Source organism: Aquarana catesbeiana, linkage group LG07, assembly GCF_042186555.1.
Source record: "Aquarana catesbeiana isolate 2022-GZ linkage group LG07, ASM4218655v1, whole genome shotgun sequence".
Classification (NCBI taxonomy): domain Eukaryota; kingdom Metazoa; phylum Chordata; class Amphibia; order Anura; family Ranidae; genus Aquarana; species Aquarana catesbeiana.
In genome coordinates this window covers 322,853,864-322,880,173 of record NC_133330.1, presented here as the reverse complement: position 1 = coordinate 322,880,173, position 26,310 = coordinate 322,853,864, and the positions used below count along the sequence as shown (strand labels likewise).

Here is a 26,310-nt window from a genome sequence, read left to right as displayed (position 1 = left end):
ACATTTATCGCATTTGCCACAAGAAAACGTACCTGGGGAACGGTTCAATGGCAACGAGTGATGGTAGTGACTATGAGTGAGGCGGTCCTTGAGTCTAAATAATGTTTCTGACAGTCTGAAACCTGAACGCATGATTCTAAACCCGCACTGTCCGGGTGAATCCTGGACAGGTGGCAACCCTAGCTGTAACTATAGTAAAAAACAAAAAAAACACTGCGCTTACAAAAAAGACCCCTAAGAAAGCTGCAGTTCAACTGTGCAATATGCACAACATTACAGAAAAACAAAGAAAAAAACTGCACTATACCATGAATAATATATGCATAAAAATAAATTAATGCAAATAGAAAGGATATGAGAAAACATCAAATATAAATATATACATCAAGATTATATAGCAAAATACATAAGACAGAAATTCAAAGAATATTCTGAATAATATTAAGTGCATATAAATCAATAGTGCCAAAATCAAAAATTGGTGAAAAACCATAAATAGTGATGATATATTAATATCATGTAGCAAAGTCCATAGACCAGAAAATCGGAAAATCTTCAAGGGGAATGGGAAGAGTCCCCTGATAGCTCTTCATAGGGATAAATGTGGAAAGTTAGGAAATTGAAAACACCCCTCGCAGTGATCCTCCACCACCTAAATTACACGCTTACCAGATTGCAAGCTCAACAGGCTCGTAGACAGACCAAAGACCGGGTAGGCAGTAGGCAATAAAGCATCCCTCTATGCAGCGTGGCAGGTAATGGGCAAACCGGGCACATATAGGACCTCAAATCCAGATATCCAGCCAACAATAGGGCATCCCTCTAGCAGCGCAGCTGCGGGCATGTATTGGAAGGTACAGCAACCCAAATCACGGACATAAGGGCAAAGAAAAAGTGGCCATAGTGTAACTCCGATAAAGCAAGACGTTTCGTCTGTAACAGACGTTATCTGGGGAACAGTTCCCCAGACGACGTCAGTTACGGACGAAACGTACGTCGGGAGGTTGATGTTCTGACGTCATCGCATCTCATCCTGAATGGGCGTTCGCCAGCCGGCCAGTGAATTCGCTCTTTTTAACTGCTATTCTGTAAGTTTTTTACCTTATACAAATAAATTGCTTTATCGGAGTTACACTGTGGCCACTTTTTCTTTGCCCTTATGTCCGTGATTTGGGTTGCGGTACCTTCCAATACATGCCCGCAGCTTCGCTGCTAGAGGGATGCCCTATTGCTGGTTGGATATCTGGATTTGAGGTCCTATATGTGCCCAGTTTGCCCATTACCTGCCACGCTGCATAGAGGGGTGCTTTATTGCCTACTGCCTACCCGGTCTTTGGTCTGTCTACGAGCCTGTTGAGCTTGCAATCTGGTAAGCGTGTAATTTAGGTGGTGGAGGATCACTGCGAGGGGTGTTTTCAATTTCCTACCTTTCCACATTGGTCCCTATGAAGAGCTATCAGGGGACTCTTCCCATTCCCCTTGAAGATTTTCCGATTTTCTGGTCTATTGACTTTGCTACATGATAATATATCATCACTATTTATGGTTTTTCACCAATTTTTTATTTTGGCACTATTGATTTATATGCATTTAATATTATTCAGAATATTCTTTGAATTTCTGTCTTATGTATTTTGCTATATAATCTTAATGTATATATTTAGATTTGATGTTTTCTCATATCCTTTCTATTTGCATTAATTTATTTTTATGCATATATTATTCATGGTATAGCGCAGTTTTTTCTTTGTTTTTCTAGCTGTAACTATGCCTATGCCTTCATTTGTCAGGTTTCCTCCCACTGTCCAATAGGCCTCATCCTATTGGACCAGTGTGAAACAGGCAGACAACATGAGCAGCATCTGAGCACAACGAGCAGACCCTATTAATGGATCACTGCTCCCTGGTAGGCAGAGAACACCTAAATTTACCTAGCAGCCTCCCTGGTATGCAGAGAGACCCAAAACTATGCTCTCTCCTCAGCACCTACCTAAGAGGGTGCAACATTTGTGGGTGCCACAAGTCTTCACCAACCTGACCATGCCTGGAAGGCCAGAGACGATCCAAGACGGTCTTGTAGAAGTCTACAGAGCTGTAATGTGCAATGAAGACCTGTAGCGCTGGATGTAAACAGTGTAGGCCACAGTCATTAGCAGTAGGTAAGTATGGAGAAGGAGGGTTGGTCAGGTTAGGCCAGGGGAAGGGGCCAAAAAAGAGAAGTTAATTTTGTAGACAGTAGAAAATAATCTGAGTGGCTCTAGAATATCATGCACCTCATCCCGTATAGCAAAGATCAGGAAAATGGAGGATTGGGATTATTGCGGTGCTTGTAACAAATGGTACATAGAGAATTGGATAGTAAAAAAATATAATATCTTTATTAGTACAAAAAAAAAAAAAAGGTAAAAAGGAAGAGAAAATTCCAATTAAAACCAATATAGAGCATATACATAATACATGTAATGGGTTGCTGGTATCCCAAGAAAAGAAGGTGGTCACAGATAGATGTTGAGTCCCAACATGTTTCGCCAATGATGGCTTCCTCAGGGGATAATGTGGGACCACCACATATTAATCCAGCTGTAACATAAGACAAAGTATAAATAATTATACAAATGATGACCATAAATATAAGAAACAATCTTTTGTCATGATTTGAGGGAAGTGTATGGCACATACCACAATCAATTCCGAGGTTCCTTTAAAGCCCCACTCCAGGCAGGAGAAAAAAAAAACCCACACACAAACTACTGAGGTGTGGCCCGCTAAACTGTATGGGTTAAGTGCTTGTTAAAGCCTGGTAAACAGTTTTTTTTTCGTTGAACCCAGCGGGCTGAGCGAAAAAAAAACACAAAAAAAACAATAAAAAAAAAAAAACAACCCACAGCCCCCTTGCCAGAACACACCGGTCTGGCGGATCCAAACACCTCAGCTCCCAGGGAGACTTGTATGTCCACTCGTGCACACCAGTATCGCTCAGGTTGAACTTATAATGGGATGTAAGTTTGTGGATTAGACCATCTATTTTTTGTAAATAACTTTCCCATAACATGGGTTCTTATTAAGACCATTTTATATTTAATTACAGACATTCTAGCACTGGCTCCTGATGAGTCAGATTATTGATGAAACACGTCGAGATTCAAAGGATGCAGTCCCCATTTTTTACATTCACATTCATGTATCTTGTATATCTGCTCCCATGTTATGGTACCAATGTTTTATACTATGGTCTTATTTATGCACTATTTTTCAAGTTTAGTTTACTTGATACTCATGTTGTTTTGCATGCTTCGAACATTTACCCTTCATGTATATTCTATGCATATTTTTTACCCTTGTTAATAAATGGATTTACTTCTACATTGTGGTACAGCCTGCCTCACTCAAAGTCCCATACTTTTATTTTTTGTAAAACATATCCCATAAAAAGATAAAATCTCTTAATACATTTTGGACAAACTGTATTCTTTTTTTAAACGAGTAATGGCGGCGATCAGCGACTTATAATAGGACTGCAATAGTGCGGCAGCCAATCTGACACTTTGTGGGAACTAACTGCCACTGACATCACCAGTGCCATTATTACAGTGATCAATGCTAATAATATGCATTGTCACTGTACTAATGACACTGGGCAGGAAGAGGTTAAAGAGGAAGCAAACCCCGATGGGTTTTACCTCCTCTATTGCTCACCGCAAGGCCTGCAAATAAAAAGCATAATGGGCTAGTATGCATCACATACTAGCCCATTATATGACACTTATCTGCAAACGAAGCCCGCTCTGTCCCCTGAGGAGGCCGCGTCCATCTTCGCTCCTCTTCCTTCCGGGGCCACGGACTCCGGCTCTGTGAGTCAGTCACGGCACATGCTGGGGGAAGAAACGGAACGGTGGTCCGTTTCTTCACGGCGCATGCGCCAATGGCGGCACTGGCGCAGTACAAGTGAAATATCTCCTAAACGGCGCACGTTTAGGAGATATTTCCACTACCTATATATAGGTAAGCCTTATTCTAGGCTTACCTATAGGTAAAAGTCAACAAAAAAGGGTTTACAACCACTTTAACATCTAGGGCGATCAAGTGGTTATCTATGTTCCTAACAAGTGTTTATGTGTGTACTATGTGCTGCTTTTACTGGGTATCCAGTTGTTTCCATTCCCTGTTTGGCAGGGAATGAAAAACCAACTAGATCCCCTGTCACTCAGATCCCCTGTTTATACTCACATAGCTGTGTTCTGTGAGACTCAGGGTGCCGGTCAGTCACTGGGCAGGACCGGTGATCGGCATGTGCTGTGACGAATCACAGCACAAATCCCTACCCGGAAATGCAGAATCACGTATATGTAGCGGTACCCTCTTGAGGGCTGCTGAGTAGGATGACCACATTTCCAAACTGCCATTCAGGGACACGCCTCCCCCCCCTCCGCACCCGCCCCAAAAAGATGGTTTTTGATACTTTTTTTGCCAATTTTTTTGGGAAAAAAAAACAAACAGTGGTAACCAGTTTAGACAGGTGGTATGGACAGCAGAACGGAGGGGGCACGGAGGAAGAACGGAGGGGGACAGCGGCAGAACAGAGGGGGACACGGAGGAAGAACGGAGGGGGACAGCGGCAGAACAGAGGGGGACACGGAGGAAGAACGGAGGGGGACAGCGGCAGAACAGAGGGGGACACGGAGGAAGAACGGAGGGGGACAGCGGCAGAACAGAGGGGGACACGGAGGAAGAACGGAGGGGGACAGCGGCAGAATGGAGGGGGACACGGAGGAAGAATGGAGGGGGGCAGCAGCAGAATGGAGGGGGACAGCAGCAGAATGGAGGGGGACAGCAGCAGAATGGAGGGGGACAGCAGCAGAACGGAGGGGGACAGCAGCAGAACGGAGGGGGGCAGACAGCAGCAGAACGGACAGGGAGCATGCTCACTGTAACAAAGTGTGTGTGAGTGTAACACAGTACACTAACCTCCTGTCCTGGTCCTGGAAGTTTGTCAATGTCTGGCACTGAAGGCGGCAAACTTGCAGACCTCGTGGGAAATGGCAATGTGCTGCTGCAGAGCAGCGGAGGGCGGATGCGGGAGTAGACGGTGGCGGCCCGGGCCCGGGACTGGCACTGAGTGACTGGGCACAGTCTGGAGGATGATCCTTACCAGCAGTGAATGACTGTGGCTCAGGCTCTGTCTGGTCACTGGCGTGGTGTCACTCTGTGGCTGTGCTGGCTGCTCTCTCGTTCTCGAAGGCGCGCACGCTGCTCTCAGCCGTAGGGTGCAGGTGCACTGCCCACACTGACTGCCCACGTGTCAGCCCTCAGCCGACGTTGCTAGACGCGGGGCGGCCCTAGCCTAGCAACCAGCCTATGATGACTCATGTGTGAGACTGTGTAGTAGTGTGTAATGTTTATAAGGGTGGCGGCGGAGTCGGCGGAGCGGACTGGTCTGGCGGTGTTTTTATTTTTTTTTCATCTTGGGACACTGTATTATCCCGGAATGAAGGTGCCCGGGACACGGGACAAAAATAAAAAATCAGGGACAATCCCGGGCAATCCGGGACACGTGGGCACCCTACTGCTGAGTGTGTTCGTCTGTCACCCTATCCGGCCAGCCACAGTTCTCATTCAGCCTGAGGCAAAAAAAACAGTCCTTGAACTCTGTTTTGTATTTTTATTGAGGGGAATAAACTTGGATGGGGATGGGATACTCATGAGAGGCCCAAACTGATTGCAGAAAAATATATATAGGACCGACTATATACACCTCCGGTGTATATACAACTCCAATCTTGATCTCCAGCATATCACTTGGTTGCTGACTCTCTCTCCTCAACACCTCCAGCACATCACTTGCTTGCACTTCCCAGACCAGCTAGCACTGATTTGTAGGCCTGACACTGGCTCAGCCAGGCCTAGGGTGAATGCCCTTAGCAGACAGGAACCACAGGCCCCTATAGTGTAGGAAAAAATATAGTAGTCCTTGGTGCTAGCTGTCGGCGTGGCTACTGAGTCCAGTACCACATCTTCAGACCCTGCCAGCCCTCCTGGCTGCAGCTGCCTCTCTCTAAACTGCCCATAACACCACAGTCCATCCTACTGGCTCTGCACCCATCTCAGACTGCAATCTCCTAATCCTCTCACCAGCCCTCTTGGCTGTGACCTGTTGTTCCTCTCCTGGAGACTTTGCCTGGCAGTGCTCTCCCGCTGTCCTCTCTCTTGCTCCCGTGCCACCTGTCACCTCTGTGTGTCATGAGAAGGGGTCCTGTCCGCACTCGAGCCCCAGACCCAAGGTCACCCCCCCCCCCCCCCCCAGAATGGGGAGCTCCCTCAAAGGCCCTGACAGCCTAGCACTCCATCTCCAGCTTCCAAACCGAACAACCCCTCCGCAGCTGGGCTGACCCTGGGTATTTAAGGGGGCCTGCCCCTGCCAATCCAGGTTGGTGATTTCGTCAGGGCTCCCCAGAATACCCCAGACAGCTCCACCTTCCCTCTCCTCCTTCCCTTCCAAAAAACACTAGAACATTCTGGAAATCAGTGGCTGGTCTCGATGATGCTGCCTGTGAGTCACCCAGCTCTGCTCTGAGTCACCCCCAACCCAGATCGAAACACAGCCAAGCCTGGAAATGTACCCACTCTCTCAAAAACATGCACTATCCTTCTAGCACACTAGAGGGTGCTACATATATGTGATTATGCACAGAGCCGTCGCCCTGTAGCTGTAAAGCTGGTCAAGAAGTGGATAAGCGCAGTTGACACAGTCAACTGGCCGAAAGAGACAAAAGGACATTGCGCAGGATTGTGATCCAGATTTTCACATGAAGAGTGGTATTAGATTCCATTATCCACAACCCAAGACTTATAATTGTCATTCCGTCCATCTTGGATGCCAAAGGCGATCCAACACCATATTAGGTAACAATTTCGTTTTTACCATACTTGTTGCCATTATTTTGTCTAACCCCTGTACATACTGATTTTGAGCCAATGGCTACGGTCTACCTGCGAGGCCGGGGAATATCTGTGATGGTCTTAAGCCGGCCATACATGGGTCAAACTCCTAAAGAATTTTCTTTTGAAAATAGTAACTAGGAATGTTTGTTCAAATTTCTGCCCATTAGTGGGCCGCAGCAACAGCCAATTTTCGTGCGGCCATCGAAGTTGAGTGATCAGGCATGTTGGAATTTTTCACACATTTCTAATCAATGGTGGGAGAATCCTGCGAGAAATATAATCGAAAAAGAAATTCGCATGAGCTGGATTTAATTAACCTTTTTCTTGGGTTAATTCTCCTTTAAGTGGGTGTGGCAGGGAGCATGTCCCATGCCTACATACATTTGCTGGTAGGTGACCCTCATTCCCATCTCAAAATTTTGGGAGGTAGATTATATATATATATATATATATATATATATATATATATATATATATATATATATACACACGTGATCCGGCTCTTCTAGGTAGCAGAGAGGCAGGACGGCAGTCTGCATATGTAAACAGGGCAGATCGCCTTTCTGATAGGAGGGAAAGCATGGATCCTGTGTCTCTGCAAAGCAGGGACTAGGATCCATGTCTTCCTCTAGTAAAAGCACCTCCCGCACTGTACTAAAACACTAGGCTAGGCACACCTATAACCCTGATGTTAACCCCTTCCCAGCAAGTGTCATTAGCACAGTGACAATGCATATTTTTAAGCACTGATCACTGTCACTAATCCCCAAAAAATGTCAGTGTCAGAACGTGTGCCGCAATATTGCGGTCCCGCTATAAGTCGGTGATCGCTGCTATTACTAGTAAAAAAAAAATAAAAAAAAAAAAATATAAATATCTCCAGTTTGTAGATGCTATAAATTTTGTGCAAACCAATCAATATACTTATTGGGATTTTGTTTAACAAAAATATGTAGCAGAATACATATTGGCCTAAATTTATGAAGAAATTCAATTTTTTAAAAAAATTTTCGTTTTATAGCAAAGTAAAAAGTTGTATATATTTTTTTTTCAATTTTCGGTCTTTTTTTTTTCTGTTTATAGCGCAAAAAACCCAAAAAAATGCAGAGGTGATCAAATACTACCAAAAGATGGGAGCATAAAATAAAAATCAGAAGACGTCCCAAAGATGCTAGACAGTTTGACGAAGTTTAAGAAGAGGGGAAAAGTCAAGATCAGGACCGGTAGGAATAGGGGTCAGGAGGAGATGGGGAAGATGGGGTGGGAGGGGGGTGAGAGGAGTGGGAAGGGTATTGGGAAATAATTTCTATATGTGTTTTTAATGCTTGTATCAGTTGAGGCGGTGTCTCATTAAATATAAAATGATGTATGATACAAATTAATAAAGAAAAAGATAGAAAAACAAAAAATACCACCAAAAGAAAGCTCTATTTGTGGGAAAAACATGACATATATTTTTTTTTTTTTGGGTACAGCTTTGCACAACCGTGCATTTGTCAAATAAATTACCACAGTGCCGTATCACAAAAAAATGGCCTGGTTATGAAGGGGGTAATTCCTCCGGAGGTCAAGTGGGTAAAGCACTGCGTAAACTGTTGGCGCTATATAAATTCTGTATAATAATAATAAAGCCCTCTGCTTAAAGGACAGATCCATTGTATATACTTATTTTTGCAGGTTTTGGAACTTTCATTGCACAATGACCTTCTGTGAAAGAAACATTCCAGCGCAGCCTCCGCCATCTGGTGGTCCCATGAGGCAATTACAACAACAAGGAAGTGCTGTGGCGAATCAGCTGCTGTGAATCTGCAGCTGTGTGGAAAGTGCTGCCCTGTGTTTGCCCTTCCCTGGGAGACTTTGCTCAGGGCTGCAGCCATTGCATTTGCTGGCTGATGGCAGCTCTGAGGCTGTACAGACACCTCCTGCAGCCGCCCCAGTGCTGCAGGCTCAGTAGCAGGGCTGCCCAGGCCTTCCCTGTCCTCAGAGGGGACATCCTGCCCATCCACAGACATGTCAATGAGGCCAATTCCAGGAACAGTGAGCGCTGCAGGGAAAGGTGAGCCGGGACACTACTTCTCCTCATAGGTGATCCTGCTGGTGGGGACAGCAACAAGGCGCTGCAACAGGTGTTGCAAGATTAAAACTTCTGCAAACATTTGCAGGTATTACTTTGATGGTTGAATATTGGAGTTCACCCTAAGTAGGCTCATATGTGGTGCTATAATGTAAAATACGGATGTATTTCGCCACCCAGGAGCCTCCAGGGTTGTGTACATCCTCCTGTACAAATGAATGACAGGACGTGGCTGCACACAGGCATACTCAGCTCCAAATATACACATGTGCACACGCCGCACAGGTATGGACGTATGCCACTGGAAGCAGATCGTCTGCATCTGGGGGCATATGTGTGCGCTAAGGAGGAGCTCCGGCGTGTTCGCACAGCCCATGTGCAGAGCCCGCCAGGAAGTCGGCACGGCGCTTCGCTAATCACAGGCAGTGAGACATTGTCCCGATGCGCGGCTGCAGAGATTGAGAAATGTCTCACTACCTGTGATTAGCGCAGCGCCGACTTCCCGGCGGGCTCTGCACATGGGCTGTGCGAACACGCCGGAGCTCATCCTTAGTGTGCGCATGTTACGCTCTGAGCTGGGTATACCTGCATACCAGTGTTAATTTCGTAGACTAAAACATTTTAATTGACTAAATGAATACTATTTTAGTCGACTAAAATACGACAAACAATTGAGATGACTAAAATACGACTAAAACTAAAATGGCGTTTTAGTCAAAAGAGTATGACTTGGACCACTTTCACACTGAGGCAGTAGTCGGGCATTTTAGTGCTAGAAATAGCGCCTGAAAATTGCATCCCATTCATTACAATGGGTGCTTTCACACCCGGGCAGTAAGGATGAGCTCCGGCGTGTTTGCACAGCCCACGTGCAGAGCCCGCCAGGAAGTCGGCACAGTTCTAATCACAGGCAGTGAGACATTGTCCCGATGCGCGGCTGTAGAGATCGGGAAATGTCTCGCTGCCTGTGCCAGTGCAGTGCCGACTTCCTGGCGGGCTCTGCAGGTGGGCGGTGTGAACACGCGGAGCTCATCCTTACCGGGCGCTGCGCTTGCAGGATGTTCAGAAAACTCCTGCAAGCAGCATCCTTGGGGCAGTGCAGGCTCCCAAAATGTCCCCTGCCCACTGCAATGAATGCCTGAAAAGCGCTTCCGAAGCGCCACAACACGGGAGTTTTTAACCCCTTTTTTTGGGGTTAAAAGCGCCCTGCAAGCGGCACAAAAGCACCACTTGAACAGCGGTAAAGTGACGCTCAAACGAGCAGCGCTTTACCGCTAATGGCCGGCGCTTTCAGTGTGAACGCAGCCTAAAACTAAATTGAAATTTGACATTAAAATTAACACTGAAGTGCATGTTCAAACCTAAATACCATAAATGGTCGATTAGCTTTTTCACTCCCGCAGTATATAATGTGTTTGGAAATTGTAGAGAAATGCTTAAATAGCGCATTACAATTTAACTACACCCGCTCGATTTTTAGATGACTAAAATGATTTTAGTTGACTAAAATGTATTGGAGATTTAGTCGACTAACTATGACCAAAACAATTGCAGAAGACTAAAACCAAATCAAAATTAACACTGCTGCTACATGCAGCCCTTTCCTGCCATACTTTTGTACAGTACAGGCAGCGGACACCAAAATTCAGCCAACTTTTACGTAATCGGCCTAGCAGTATAGGCATAGCTTCCAACTGTCCCTGATTTCGAGGAACTGTCCCTGGTTTGGAACAAAGTCCCTCTTTCCTCCTCGTTTGTCCCTCATTTTGGTCTGATCCATATAATTTTATAAAAAATGTACTTTTTCTTTCAAAGTGTTTCCCAGAGCTAAACCTTTCATCCAATTTCTAAATTGCTGCATTTGTAAATTTCAAAAGCCAATATAAAAGAATAGTAGTGGTAAAAAAAAAAGCACTTGTCTGTTTAATTAATCCATCCTCCTCCTTCCTTTTTTTGTATAAATCTCTATAATTCTCTTTCACCACCTCAATACAGGGCACTTTCACCCCCTTCCTGCCCAAGCCATTTTTCAGTTTTCAGCGCTGTCGCACTTTGGATGACAATTGCACGGTCATACAACACTGCACCCTAATGAAATTTTTATAATTTTTTCCCCACAAATAGAGCTTTCTGTTGGTGGTATTTGATCACCTCTGCGGTTTTTATTTATTGCGCTATAAACAAAAGAAGAGGGACAAGTTTGAAAAAACACAATATTTTTTACTTTTTGCTATAATAAATATCCATTTTTTTTCCTCAGTTTAGGCCGATATGTATATTTCTACATATTTTTGGAAAAAAAAAAAAAAATCGCAATAAGCGTATATTGATTGGTTTCCGCAAAAGTTAAAGCGTCTACAAAATAGGGGATAGATTTATAGCATTTTTATTATTTTTTTTTTCACTAGTAATGGCGGCAATCTGCGATTTTATTGTGACTGCGATATTGCGGTGGACACTTTTGACACATTTTTGGGACCATTCACATTTATACAGCAATCCGTGCTATAAAAATGCATTGATTACTGTATAAATGTGACTGGCAGGGAAGGGGTTAACACTAGGGGGTGACCGAGGGGTTAATGTGTGTCCTAGGGGAGTGATTCTAACTGTGGGGGGAGGGGACCGACTGGGGGAGGTGACTGATCGGTGTCCCTATGTACAAGGGACACACAATGGGTCTACGCTCCTCTGACAGGACGTGGATCTCTGTGTTTACACACAGAGATCCACGGTCTTGCTCTGTTACAGGGCAATCGCGGGTGCCCGGCAGACATCACGGCCGCCGGGCACGTGCATCGGGTCCCGAGCGACGCGGCGGGCGGGCACACGCGCGCCCCCTAGTGGCTTGGGAGGGCGTTCACGTCATATGACGTCCGCCCAGAACAACAGCTGCCTCGTCCCGCCGTCATTTGACAGTGGACGGGCAGCTAGTAGTTAAGGGGGGGGGTGTGTCCTATACCTACATACTTTTGCTAATAGGTGTCCTTAGTTCCCATCTCAGAAAGTTAGGAGGTATGAGTATAGACCTGAGTGTATGAGCCAGGATAACAGGGGTAAAATGAAATGCTGAGTCTGGTTAGTGCAGACCCGACTGGGTCACCCTGTCCCCTTAATAGACACAGGGTGACTTACACATAGGAGGGGCCGGGGGAGCTAGACAAGGAATTTCCCAAACTCTCTAAGGTAAGTTGGGTTCCACAAGCCCCCCGCCCAAAGTGACTCCCGTCACAAGCCCCGTCACAACAGTTTTCAGCATTTGCACTGGCTGATGTCACAGGTGAGCGGGGTTAGGCATACATCTGTGGCCAATATTAAAGCCGAACTCCTACTTTTTGCCACTTTTAAAATGGTTCATTTAGACCACGCTGGTCCAAATGAACCATTACCTTTACAATGGGGCTGTTTCACACTCCCTCTGAGGAGCAGTTTGCATTTAGATTGCATTCAGGGCATTTGGCAAGCAGTAAGGAGGTGCCAAATTTCTTTTATAGCGTCTACAAACGATGTAATTTTTTTAAAAAATTTAATTTTTTTAGTAGTAATGGCGGCGATAAGCGACTTATAGCGGCACTGCAATATTGCAGCGGACATTCGGAAACTTTTTGGGAACCGGTGACCCTGATACAGTGATCAGTTCTAAAAATATGCACTGTCACTGTACCAATGACACTGGCTGGGAAGGGGTTAACATCAGGGGCGACCAAAGGGTTAACTGTGGGCCTAGCTTGTGTGAGGTGCTTTTAACTAGGGGAAGACAGGGATCATGTTCCTGCTTTGCAGAGACACAGGATCCATGCCTTCCGTCCTGTCAGAAAGGCGATCTCCCTTGTTTACATAGGCAGATTGCAGTTCTGTCTCTCTGGCTAATGATCGGGCGGGTGCCGGCGGACATCGAGTCTACGGTACCTGCTGATCGGCTCGGACCGAGCCACCAGCGGCGTGCATTCGTGCCCACTACCCGACAGAGCAGGACCCCGTGGCAGTAAAACTGCGGCTAAGTGATTGAAACCTTACTCCCACCAAACATTTTTAATTTTTGCCAGGTTTTTATCTCCATTATTTTCTATCCACGTTCAAGAAGAGGAGCGTTCCGTTGTCGCAAGGACAAGATTTCATAGGCAGCAAATAAAACATTGTCAGGAGTCGCCACCCCCGTCAAAAATTTTGTTTTTGTTTTGCCTGTGTCCCCATTGGAGAGATTGTTCATCAGTTTCGGTTCTGAGCTGAGAGAATTCCCTCCCAATAGATTCAGACAGCAATAAAAACCTGGCAGGGGCTCCAACCCTTTGCCTGTTTTATGCAAGCAAAAAAAGTGTTGGCTGGAGTTGGGCTTCAATTCATTTGCACATTTAGTGAAACACTTTTGCAAAAACATTTTTTCCGTTGGTTCCTAATTGGTGTCATCCAGCCATCTCCATGTCCCCGGTCACCATTTATGACCTGATCTTGTAGATGTTGGCTGTAGATATATTTTGCAATGGAAATGACTGGAGTTTTTTTTTCTTTGATTGCATGTTGATGAAAGGTTGCCTATAAAATGATGATTCTCTGGAATTTTGCTAATTATCTCATTACTTCGTATTAAATGGTATGAGAAGGTCTGTGATGACAATAATTGCCGCACTCAGGCGTCTCGTAAATTACAAGTCATTTAGCAAGCTAAGCGGGTTTGTGGCCCTATGAAATCAATAACAGGAGCTTTAATAGTGACACGTCCCTCTCATCTAGATCAGGGGGTCTCTAAACTTTCTAAACAAATGACCAGTTTACTGACCTTCAGGACTGTTGTCAGTGGGAGTAGGAAATGTTATGGCATCATTGGGGAAAACATGTCATATCTTTGGTATTAGGGAAATTATTTGTGTCCCATCATTGGTGTCAGGGGAAGGAATAGTGCCCCATTGTTGGTGTCAGTGCACAAATTATTGCCCCATCATTGGTATCAGTGGGAGAAATAGGGCCCAAGGGCCGGATAAGGGCAAGCAAAGAGCAACAGTTTGGAGACCACCGTTCTAGAGTGCAGAGACCTTAAAGACAAATTCTGAAGACTTCCAGAATAATTTAAAATTTGTCATTCCTCCCCCCTAAATATCTACTGCTTGTTTTTTCTTCGTATGCCCTTCATATCTGATGATTCTCTGGCCACCATGTCTGATAAACTTGAGACCTTTTTTTACATAGAATTTTCTTGACAAACTTTGTACAAGGTAGGTCTTTTCTTTAGTCCTACAAATAGGAAAAAAGTTGGCGCTTTACATCAACCTTGGTGGAGATCCACTTGTCTAATTACACACCTTAGTATAAAAAGAAAGAAACGTTTTTGTAAATTACGACTGAATGCAGTCCATAAAGTCTGTACAGAAAAGCACTTGAAGGCAGCTCAGTGGAGATTTAGAAGCAGAACTCTGCACAAAAAAGCACCACTCTAAGTGCAGACTGATCGATATGCCTACCTGTCACATACTTTTGTGAGTACAATAAATCCTGTGCTCAAATAAATTGTGTTTTATACTGCACTTAGAGTGGCGCTTTTTTGTGCTTTCTCTCCCTTTCCTTAATCCTCTCTAATTTCTTAGCTTGGGAGTGGCAAACAGGATGCATAGCCAATTTGTACACACATGCCAATTAACCTTTCACCATGTCTTTGGAATATGGGAGGAAACCCATTAAAGCACAGGGAGAACATGCGTACTCCATACAGATGGTGTCCTGTCCTGGCCAAGATTCCAGCTGAGAACCCCAGTGTTGATAGGCGTAATGCCCTGTACACACGGTCGGACATTGATCAGAAATTCTGACAACAAAATCCATGGATTTCTTTCGATGCATGTTGGCTCAAACTTGTCTTGCATACACACGGTCGCACAAAGTTGTCGGAAAATCTGATCGTTCGGAACGCGGTGACGAAAAACACGTACGTCGGGACTATAAAAGGGGTAGTAGCCAATAGCTTTTGTCTCCTAATTTATTCTGAGCATGCGTGGCACTTTGTGCGTCAAATTTGTGTACACACGATCGGAATTTCCGACAACGGATTTTGTTGTCGGAAAATTTTATAGCACGCTCTCAAACTTTGTGTGTCGGAAATTCCAATGAAAATTGTGTGATGGAGCCCACACACGGTCAGAATTTCCAACAAGGTCCTATCACACATTTTCCGTCGGAGAATCCGACCGTGTGTACAGGGCATAAGTGTTAGCCACTAAGCCTTTTTTTTTTTTTTTTTCACCCCCTATGTGATAGCATACTGTTAGACCCTTGATGTCTACCCTGCCCTGGCCTTCACTGAAGCTAGTGAATTGCAGATCATTCACCAATAGCTTCTACCCTGGCTGCTGTGGATGGGGAAATTTACATTTGAACCCATAAATGATGTAATACACATTGTTTCTGTGTTCATCCATTGCCAATACCTGCCTTGCCGGTTCTGGGCTTGCAGGTAGGGTAATGGAGCCTGGAATCCATGGTGGAGCAGTCCGGTGGGACCTTTGTTGGGAAGTGAAGCCAGTGAAATCCCTTCCATCAGAGAGCCCATCGCCTGCTGTACAAATTTGAACACTAGCGGCCAGCACGGTGTTTGACTGTTCTACCAGCCGCCATTTATAAACGTCACTGGCAGACAAGGAGTTATACATGGCCCCATATCAACTGTCTGTCTGGTCCTCTTTGCTCCAGGACGTGGATGGTCACTCCTACATCAACAATTGCCATGCAGGATTGCTGGTCCTGCAATGTAAGTAATAACTTCACAGAGAAGAAAAGGTGACAAGACCAGTCAGAGACTGGCAAGATGAATGACTTCAGGGGACCGGTATCCGCAGCTGGACCTGTTCTTACAATGGGAGAGCAGTACTATGCTGGAGACAGCCATGATTGGGCCTGAGAACCCGTCAGGGACTTCGGCAAAGGCAGGGCTGTTTGGCACCAAACGGGGGCTGCACGGTGAAGATCACTGGAACAGGGCAGAAGGTAGGCATGTAAACAGACAGGCTGCACTCAGGAGGGTGGGAGATTCATTAAATAACTCGTACTAACAGTAGAGTTGTCCTTTTAATTATTCAAACCTTTTATTACATTTACCTGCCAGTTGAAAGCCTGGGGACCCTTTAAGAAATGTTTCCTGTAAAAGGTTGGTAGTTGATATATAATTACATTATATGATGGTTTCAGATTAAAGTATCTCTTAGAAGAAGTGTGATTGTGTCATTTTGTAGGTACCTGGAGCTTACCGAAAAGGTGAAGTTGGGAGGAGGCGAGAACGCCATCTTGCGCCATACACAGAGGAACAAAAAGCTGCTGGTGCGGGAGAGGTTAAAGCTGCTTTTGGACAATGAAAACTTCCTTGAATTATCTCCATTAGTGGGTCTTGGTCTACCGTACGGTGATGTGCCTTCTGCTGGATGCCTAGCCGGTACAGTCAGTCCTTAACCAGTTCAGCTCCCACTATAGACCAAACCGATCTTTACATTTCTTCTATGGGCCTGTTTGTTCTGCTATAATCTTGTCATTAAGATAACAAAGCAATACATACAGTATTTTTTTTTAGGACAAACAAGGCTTTCTTTTGGCGATATTGCTTTGCAAAAAAAAAAAATTTATGCAATCCATACACAAAAATGTAACAAAATCGAAAAAAAAACCCCCACCATTTGTTTTTCTTAGTTAAAAAAAAAATAGTGTTATTGTAGATAAAAGTGTAAATTTTTTTTAGGGTTTCAGCGATATCTTGTAGTACCTGGCTAGAAAGGTATTGTGCTAGAAGCTAGATTTGTTTTTAAAGGGCTTTATACATGTGTCTGTGTGTGTGCATGTGAGTGTCTGTATGTGTCTATGTTTCTGTATGTGTGTGTGTGCACGTGTCTGTATGTGTGTATGTTTTCTGTATGTGTGTGTACAGGTGTCTGTGTGTGTATGTTACTTTTAATCCTGACCCCCTCCATTCCTGTACCATCAGACCTGCTTTTGTAGGGCTTGTTTGTGATAGCAGCAAGGACTGCTTCTCCTCTGAAAAGCAACTCACGCACAGATCGCTTTTCAGAGGCATTTGACAGGCGGTTAAGAGGCATTATGTTGCCTCCTCGCCACCTGTTTTAATTCAGCATCACTACACCGCAACCATGCAATGCACACAGTTGCGGGGTAGTTGCAGTGCAGCCCCATTCACCCTGGGTATACCTCCAGCTGCAGCCACAGCATGTGTACACCCCCAGAGGCTGCCTCTGCAGCTAAAGGGGGAGAAGTTGGGGGTGGTGAAAACAGCTTAACCATGTGGTTTTACCACCCCTCCAACCTGACATGTGAACAGGCCCTTGGTTCACATCTGTGTGGCTGCGTGTAGGGCGGCCCATTCAATTCAATGGGCTTCCCTACCCACAAAAATGCAGGGAAAGAAGTCCCCGACCTTTTTTTTTTTTAAAAATTGCACTGCACCAAAAGCACCCCACATTTTCCAATGTGTGGGGTACCATTAGGAATTGCACCCCTTAAGAGCAGAGCATTTGTCTGTGTGTCAGGAACGAGTGCGATTTTGCACATGTTCCGCGACACACAGCAACGTGAACTAAGCCTTGGACTGGGGGGCCTCAAGACTGAAAATACTTTTTAAGGGCGCCCCGACTGGAAAAAAGTTGAGAAACACTGTGTTAGTGTGTGTGTGTCATTGGACACACACACTGTCTTGGGAGTGAGCGCCACCATAGCAAGCGGCTAGTGGGGGGGGTGGGGGGAGCCTGGAGCACCAGTGGGGGGCCCAAGAAGAGGAGGATCAGAGTTGCTCTGTGCAAAACCATTACAAAGCATAACATGTTTGTTATAAAAGAAAAAAAAAGAAAACCTTTACAATCACTTTCAAGTGTGTGTTTTATATCTTATATAATAAACCTACCTTCTCTCTTAGTCATCTTCCAGGACGGCACATCTGAGAGATGAGAGGCTCCTCCCTACAGGAAACACAATCAATCGACAGCTGTTTTAAGTCCCCACCCTTCCCCTTGATCCTCAGTTTTTGATTGTGTTTCTCCCTACACAGCGAAACCGTTTTTTTTTTTCCCAAAGGACCCGAAGCCTAGGGCTGGTGGTCTCCCCCTGGGAGCCGGACCAAATGCCTGGGAAGGCCTACGGCCACATCACCCTGAAAGCGCCCGATCTCGTCTGATCTCAGAGGCTAAGCAGGGTCGGGCCTGGTTAGTACCTGGATGGGCCTCTGGGTCTGGCCGGATATATTTATCCTTCCTGGGGGGTTCCCCTATCCTTTCCTCAGGGGGGGCAGCAGAAACTGGAAGAGCCCCCCTGAGAGCTGAAGGCCCCTGGGTACAGTGGTGTCCACAGAATTTCAGGGGCCTTTTTCCCCGTTTCCCCCCGTTACCTGTCCGGGCGTCCGTTTAGACAGGGGTGCTGGCCGTCGGTTCTTTCCAGGGGGAGCCTGTCCCCCCCGACTCCTGGGCCCCTGGTAGCTCGCGTGGGCTGCTGGGGAGGGCGCCGCCTGAACGACCTGCGTTCTTACCCAGGAGGGAAGGCTGAGAGTCAGCAGGAGCAGGCGCCCACATCCTCCTTTCGAGGAGGCACCAGTTCACTACGGTGGATGTCTGCCTAAACCACCTCAGATGGGAATGAGGAACGTACGGCACTTTGGCGGCTATCCTCCTTGCGTGTGGACCATAAGGATGGAAAAGCAAGCCCGGTGGCTGTGGCAAAAGGGGAAGACGACAACAGTGAGTACTTTCCTTTACCCTGGGAATTTAGCTGCAAAATCCCCAATCCCAGCCAGATGGTTTCTGGGCATCTGAGATAATCTCCCCTGGGGTCTGGATTCAAATAGCCCAGAAGCTTCTGCTAAAAACACCAGCTACAGCTCCCTCTTACATTGGAGATGCTGTATGGTGGACAAGTGGTGCAGAGGAGCGAGTGTGCCTAAACCACCTCAGATGGGAAAGAGGTAGGTAAGGCATTTCTTCCCCTTCCCCCTGTATTTACTGAGTGATGCAGTGCAGGACCTGGGGTCTGCATAACAAAATAGCCCAGAAGCTACTGCTAAAACCACCAGCCACAGCTCCCTCTTACAGCAGAGACACTGTGGTTATCACAACAGTAGGTTGCCAGCCTCTCCCTACATGTCCGGTTGTGGTACATTAGTAGGGATGAATAGAGCGAAGGGGGGGACCTGGTAGATACAAAGAGTTCCTTACAGGCCAGGTATACCACTGAAAAATTTATTGATTGTGCAATGGCTGAAGGATTCAGAAGTAAGCTCCCCTGGTCAGCAGATGCACTAGGTTATATGGCCCTATTAGCCCAGCTGCTAGGAATCTGAAGTTGTTCCAAAATGCTTAAAAAGCTGACCTAACTTTCAACAATGTGGCAGGGACCAAGCTTCTGTGTGGCACAGTAGGGTTTCCCTTGTGACAGATCCTCCTTTTGGGGGTTGCTTGCTATGGGTAACTTTTCATAAGCTCCAACCTCCCACTCCACCTTTTACATTGTGGTTATAGTGCAGGAGGTAAGAAAAACCTTTTTGTTGGTTTGGGCTACAGTCCACTCAGTGACAGATCTAAAGGCGATTTACCATAAATCGCTTCCTATATCCCTTAATTAAGGATTTTCTGTGCAAACATATGCAAGAGCTAGATAGATACATGATTGCTTGTTTAAGGCCTGCAGGTGGCTATTTACCTCCAGGCTAAATTGGTGACCACCTTTTCTAGAGGCTGTCCTAAATTGGTCTCTAGGGCTGGGCTCATCAAGACTTTAGTTTCTGATCAGCCCCACCTGTGTGTGAGCTGACTAGCGTTTGCTCAATCTACGGAGTTAAGGTAGGACAACAGCTACTATAGTAAGGTGTCCAACCATTTTAGGATTTGTTCCTTCACTGGGGGTGAAGTGTTAGTATCTACTGCCCAGGCTATGCCTAGGGATCAAATTGCTCTGTTTGGTTATTTCATTAAGGGATACACCATGACGACTCCTTGGTTGCACACCAGTAGACCTCAGTAGTGAAGGTTTGTCCTTGCTGGGATGTTTTGTGGCACAGCAGAAATACACATTGAGATTTGTGACATTTCTGCTCATAAGGGGTATATTGCTGTACATCAGAAATGCTCTGCACTGAAGCTTGTTGTCTTTTATATCCTAAAGGTACTGCTTTATTTGGCTACAGATCAGAAAAACACAATAGGGAAGGTGGTCTGTACTTTCTGGTCTTGTGCCGCATGGCGAAAATGCACATCATTGAGTCTTGTGACATCTCTGCCCATATTTGTTATATTGCTGCACATCAGACATACACAAGGTTGAGTTCTGTCTGGGGGTTTTTGTGTCCTGTATTACTGCCTTATTGGTTGCTTATTAGAAAGGCAGTAGTGAAGATTGATGGTCCTGAATTGTTGGGCTACATAGCAGAAATACAAATTGAACCTGTGCCAGGGGTAGTACTGGTACTGCCTTTGGTAATCGGTGCAGCCCCGCAAAGTGGCGTCGGGCTGACCGTGCTATTAACGGCAAAGGCTGCCGATTTTAGGCATGCGATTTGACATGTTGAGTCGCATGCCAAATCACTTCAATAGGAATGTGCTATCTCTATTCAGATTGTTATATTGTTGCACATCAGACATATACAAGATTGAAGGTTGTCTGTCCTTTATGTCTTACATAGACTGCCTTGTTGGCTGCATATCAGAAGGGACACAGCAGTGAGGTTGCTTGTCCTTTTCTGATTTGTTTTTGCTGCCTCAGCAGGGAGACACATTGAGGGTGGTGCCGTCTCTGCTCAGTATTGGTATATTACTACACATCAGACATACACAAAGATTGAAGATTGTTTGTTTGTGTTCTGTATGTTCTATATTCACTGCCTTATCGGCTGCATATCAGAAAGGCACAGCAGTGAGGGGTGTCTTTTCTGTTTCTCATTGTTCTACCTTGCTGCTTCTTAAGGATACACAGCAGGGGGTTGTTGGCTGCACTCCTCCAGGGAGATACAGCATTGGAGACCCCTCGCTTGTTCAACCAGAAAATTGCAAGTTCCCTGCGACCTGTGTAATCTTGTGGTCTGTGGATCCAGAAAGCAGGGTCTGCTTGGTGGCGCTGCGACCTGGAGTTGCACAGACACGAATGGTACCCATTGGAAGCCATAGTGTATGACTTTTCTCTTGCGTTTTTGCGGTTGCAGGTTGGGTCGCACAGGTGTGGGAGCCCTAAGTTTTATCTGTCCCTTCTGGTTGAGGTTTTGCTACACAACAAGAATAGACATCATGGAGTTATTGCCTTACTTTGCAGTACACCAGAAAGATCGCAGCTAGGAAGGCTGTCTGTTTTTATGTTGCTGCACAGCAGAAATACTCAACATTGAAGCTTGTTGGTGCTTTCTGTTTCAGATTCCCTTACCTTACTGCACTTCAGAAAAACACAATGCTGCAGGTTGCTTGTGTCCTTTCCGTGTTGGTTCTATGTGATTGCACTACAGAACTGCATAACAGAAAAGATATTGTCTTGTGTGCCATATTGATCTTATAACTGTATTTGGTGGTTCGTCAGAAATACGCAACATAGAAGTTTGGGTCTTTCTGTCTTATATTTATGGCCCTGTTTTGCTGTACATCAGTAAAACTCCACCGTAAAGAGGGTTCCCATCCTTTATGTATTTATATCAGTTATGACCTAGCTAGCTGCACTTCAGAAACACGCAGCATTTAGGGTCGGTTCACACTGAGGCAGCACGACTTGCAGCGCGACTGCCTCAGGCGACCCAGGACACGACTCAGTGGCGACTTGCGAAACGACTTCTGTATCGAAGTCAATGCAAGTCACCCCCAAAGTCGTACAGAAACCTTTTTCTAAGTCAGAGCGACTTGCGCACCATTGCGTTCCATTGCACAGAATGGGACGTTACTTGTCAGGTGACTAGGTCACCTGACAAGTCGTCCCAGTGTGAACTGAGGCTGAGGGTTTGCGCGTGTCTTAAGGTTTTTACATATTGGCTGCACATCAGAAAACCAGACTGAGGATTGTTTGTCTACATTAAAGTTCAGATTTGGGTCTCTCCCATATTTGATATGTTGGTTTAGCTAGCCACACTCAGATACACATTATTGTCTATGCTTGTGTCCTTTCTGTCTAAATCTATTGTGCTGTGTCCACAATCTATGATCTTTTTTAATTTGTGATATTAATAATGCATGTATCACCTTTTGTATTTCAGCCCTCTTTTCCGTGGAGGGGCCAGGAGTTCTGGCTGCAGACGTCACATGTCAGAAAGCCTCAGCCCCTTACATTCAGGAATGCTGGAACCATTTCCTAGGGTTGAAGCCCAGTAGGGTTATAGGACACTGGAGGAAGGCGATAAAGAATCACCCTGCTTAGTAAGAACTTGGGAAGTTCTGTTCAGAGGGGTATTATGGCCTGAAGATGAAGTACAAAGATGTATACCCGAGCGAATAGGTTACGGCTCGGTGCATGGCCTTCATCTCGCCCTTCTAGCAGAACTAGATGTAGCAGTATAAGTGTTATACTCTTGCTATGGACTTTATTCTCCTGAAGTAGGCACTCAGGCGTAAGTAAAGCCACAGAGTGGGCATGGCTTAAACCCAGGGATCAAGCCTCCGTTAATCTATTACCCTTAAGTAGGCTTCACTTTAGTCTTTGCTGACGTAAAGATAAAAATGAACAAAAAAGGTTGTCTGTTAGGGGGCCACCTTTTTTTGCAGTTTTAATTCCCTGAACAGGGTATTGTTAAGACAGGCCCTCTTAGTGATCAATGTAGTGTCCTTGTCTTACAACACAGATCTCTGATTAATCTTTAGGGGTTCTAAGTAGCACCTACAGGCACAATAGGCCATAGTTGTTAGATGTGTGAGACAGGCAACATTGCTAACCTACAAGTTTAACATGTTTTCTGATTCCATCTTTAAGAGCCCACTCCACCTAGCTCCCGCATCCGAAGCGGAGAAGGCAGGGACATCGGTGGAGTAGACCTGCAGATCAGCCGCATGATCCAGCTAAGATGCCTTCATCAAGCATATGGAGTGGAGGCAAAACTCACTGCAGAACCAAGGTTCGCCAAGAGGGTCTTGCAGTGGTCCCACCCTAAGGTAGGCCTGAGGTATTTGATTATCCTCTCAGGTGTGCCGTCCTGGAAGATGACTAAGAGAAAATTGACAGTTACTTACCGGTAACTGTTTTTCTAGGATATCTTCCAGGACAGCAGGCCTACTTCCCGCCCGTTGGAGGAGGGAAAATTGTAGAACACTAGAAGGTGAGTACCTATGAGGAATGATTTCCCTTGTGAACCAGGTTCAGGAGTTACTTCTCTACAAACTGAGGATCAAGGGGAAGGGTGGGGACTTAAAACAGCTGTCAATTTATTGTGTTTCCTGTAGGGAGGAGCCTCTCATCTCTCAGGTGTGCCGTCCTGGAAGATATCCTAGAAAAACAGTTACTGGTAAGTAACTGTCAATTTTTAGGTCTACGACACTGCCTACAGGTGTTGTGGCCACACATGTAGGAACCTACAGTGGAAAGCCAGGTCTGCGATTTGACTTCTGGGAGCAAAACAAGCTGGGTGACAACATACTTCCTAGACTGGGGGCCCTTCTACTGGAAAATTGACAACCGCCCTGGATAACAGAGTACAAATCCTTGTCAGCATACAAAATGGGGAGATGCGCTTTAGAATACAAGATCGTTGCGATTCGTAAAGAGAAAGTAGTGACAAAATTAACTTTATTTCTATTGTAATCCCTACACTGTTTATGTTTATTTGTGCCGCTATTCTGAATCATCTCCACCTGATCTCTATGAAATGTTATATTTTGACTTCTAGCTATTGATCGTGTACTAAAAAAAGTTCTGGAAGTCAGTGTGTTGCTACAGATAGCAACACAATGACTTCCAGAACTTTTAGAAAGCCCTGTGCAGGAAATTCCCTTTTATTGGCCAATAGCTGTCACCCCAGTGACACCATCAATTCTTTGCCTACTGGTGAATTCATCAGGGCCAGGAGAAACTGCTCTACAGATAAGGATTTCTTACAAGAATACACAGCGATTCAAAGAAAGGGGCTATAGTACACGATCAATAGCTAGAAGTCAAAATATAACATTTCATAGAGATCAGGTGGAGATGATTCAGAATAGTGGCACAAATAAACACAAACAGTGTAGGGATTACAATAGAAATAAAAGTTAATGTTGTCACTACTTTCTCTTTAGAATACAAGATCGTTGCGATTCGTAAAGCGCATCTCCCCATTTTGTATGCTGACAAGGATTTGTACTGTTATCCAGGGCGGTTGTCAATTTTCCAGTAGAAGGGCCCCCAGTCTGGGAAGTATGTTGTCACCCAGCTTGTTTTGCTCCCAGAAGTCAAACAAATCGCAGACCTGGCTTTCCACTGTAGGTTCCTACATGTGTGGCCACAACACCTGTAGGCAGTGTCATAGACATAAAAAAGCACCTCAGTTTTTTCTTTTTCTACCAAGAAAACATATACCCTCAAAACAGTATATAAACTGCAACTCTAAATCAGTGGTATATGTTATTCAGTGTAGTGCCTGCAGCCTACAATATGTTGGGTGCACTATACGCCCGTTGAGAGTTAGAATCTCGAAACATGTGAATGACACTACAAATACTAATGCTAAAAATATCTCAAATGTGTCAAAACATTTCCAGGAATTCCATCATGGTAATCTTGACACTTTTTCCTTTTTTGGTGCTGAACAGGTTAAAAAAACCTCCAAGAGGAGGTGACACTCATCATATTTTGCTCAAGCGTGAAGTATGGTGGATACATACCCTCAATACTAGAAAACTGTATGGTTTGAACGACAGGATGGATATAAATCTTTTTTTAACATAATTGCATTTTTCAACATAGTCGCATTGTTTGATACATTTATCGCACCATTTTGAATATGCTTTATTTGTTCATGATATGTTTCTCATATGCCTGCTGTGCTTCTCTTTCTTTTCTCCATGTGTTTTTATTTGTTTTGATTGCTCGGATTAAGATGCACCCGTCCTATTTGGAGTGCTTACTCTGTTATAAATATCAGTTTTTAAATCAAACATGTATGCTTTGATGAAGGCTTCTTAGCCGAAACGTACCCGTGTATCCCAATAAAGGACTTTTATTCAAGAGCATCTGAGTCGCCAGCCCGTTTCTGATTCAAGTACTGCATTTTGGAGCCTGAACGTCCTGGCTAGAGCACCAGATCACAGTTCATAGATCATCATATTGGCAGCGGAGCTGGGGTATCATTTTGCTTCTCTAATTCTGTATGTATGATTTTGCACACTCCAGTTTTAGTAAATCACTCAACCTGTCCACTACCAATAGAAGGCCACCTGGTCCTGTTTTGACAACCCCCAATGGTAGAAAACTCTAGATGAAGAGACCACTCTTGGTGATCTGGGCTCTGACCTGCTGGCAACATTCCACCCCAGTAAAGGAGGAAAAGAAAAAGGAGCGGCTCTTCCCCTGCTGTTGATATACAGGACACTTCTCAAAAGATAGGAGGGGGCTTTTCCTAAGGAGTAGGAGTGAAGCGCATTTCGTGTGAGTAACAAAACCCATTCATAAAGAAAACCAAAATGTTCCATGGACAATGATGACCCTAGTGCTCCAGAGGAAGGAACTTGGAACTGAAACCCCCCCAAGTGACCAATAAATAACCACGCTATTCCTCACAAATGAGATCCACAAGCTTGAGTTAGAAGACTGACCCCCTTCTTTGCCAGGCTACCAAGGGCACAAGGTAGCCTGCCAAATTTATAATCAGCTTTTTAAGTAAAATGCACATGGAAGGGCTTTGCACAGCACAGACAAAAAGCAGACCTTTTTGGCATGGGGACACATTGGATGCCTACGACTGCCTGCCCTTAATTTATCCATTGCTATATTAGACTCCCAAAAATTAGAGCTAGGACCGCAACTTCACAGAGGGGCCTTGATGAGGCAGTGCAGCTTCCACATATACACTATATGACCAAAAGTATTGGCACACCTGCCTTTAAAAAACGCATATGAACTTTATTAGCATCCCAATCTTAGTCTTTAGGGTTCGATATTAAGTTGGCCCACCCTTTGCAGCTGTAAAAGCTTCAACTCTTCTAGAAAGGCCGTCCACAAGGTTTAGGAGTGTGACTATGGGAAGGTTTGACCGTTCTTCCAGAAGCGCATTTGTGAGGTCAGGCACTGATGATGGACAAGAAGGCCTGGCTCGCAGCCTCCGCTCTAATTCATCCCAAAGGTGTTTGGTCGGGTTGAGGTCAGGACTCTGCTCATCCATGTCTTTGGAACAG

General features: G+C 45.2%; 2 protein-coding genes across 2 annotated transcripts in view; one reads left to right on the top strand and one right to left on the bottom strand.

The window, feature by feature from the left end:
• Positions 1-1,089: 1,089 nt before the first annotated feature.
• The window catches only part of LOC141103784 (protein wntless homolog B-like), a 96,977-nt gene continuing 71,756 nt past the window's right edge, over positions 1,090-26,310 (bottom strand). Inside the window, exon 15 of the mRNA XM_073593765.1 lies at positions 1,090-2,580. The gene's annotated coding sequence lies outside the window, so the exon portion shown is untranslated. The remainder of the gene's footprint in view (positions 2,581-26,310) is intronic.
• LOC141103785 (probable methylcrotonoyl-CoA carboxylase beta chain, mitochondrial) lies at positions 8,754-25,146 on the top strand. Its single transcript, XM_073593766.1, has 3 exons — positions 8,754-8,995; positions 16,231-16,427; positions 24,730-25,146. The coding sequence occupies exons 1-3, from the start codon at positions 8,832-8,834 to the stop codon at positions 24,732-24,734; spliced, it is 366 nt and encodes a 121-aa protein (XP_073449867.1). The 5' UTR covers positions 8,754-8,831; the 3' UTR covers positions 24,735-25,146.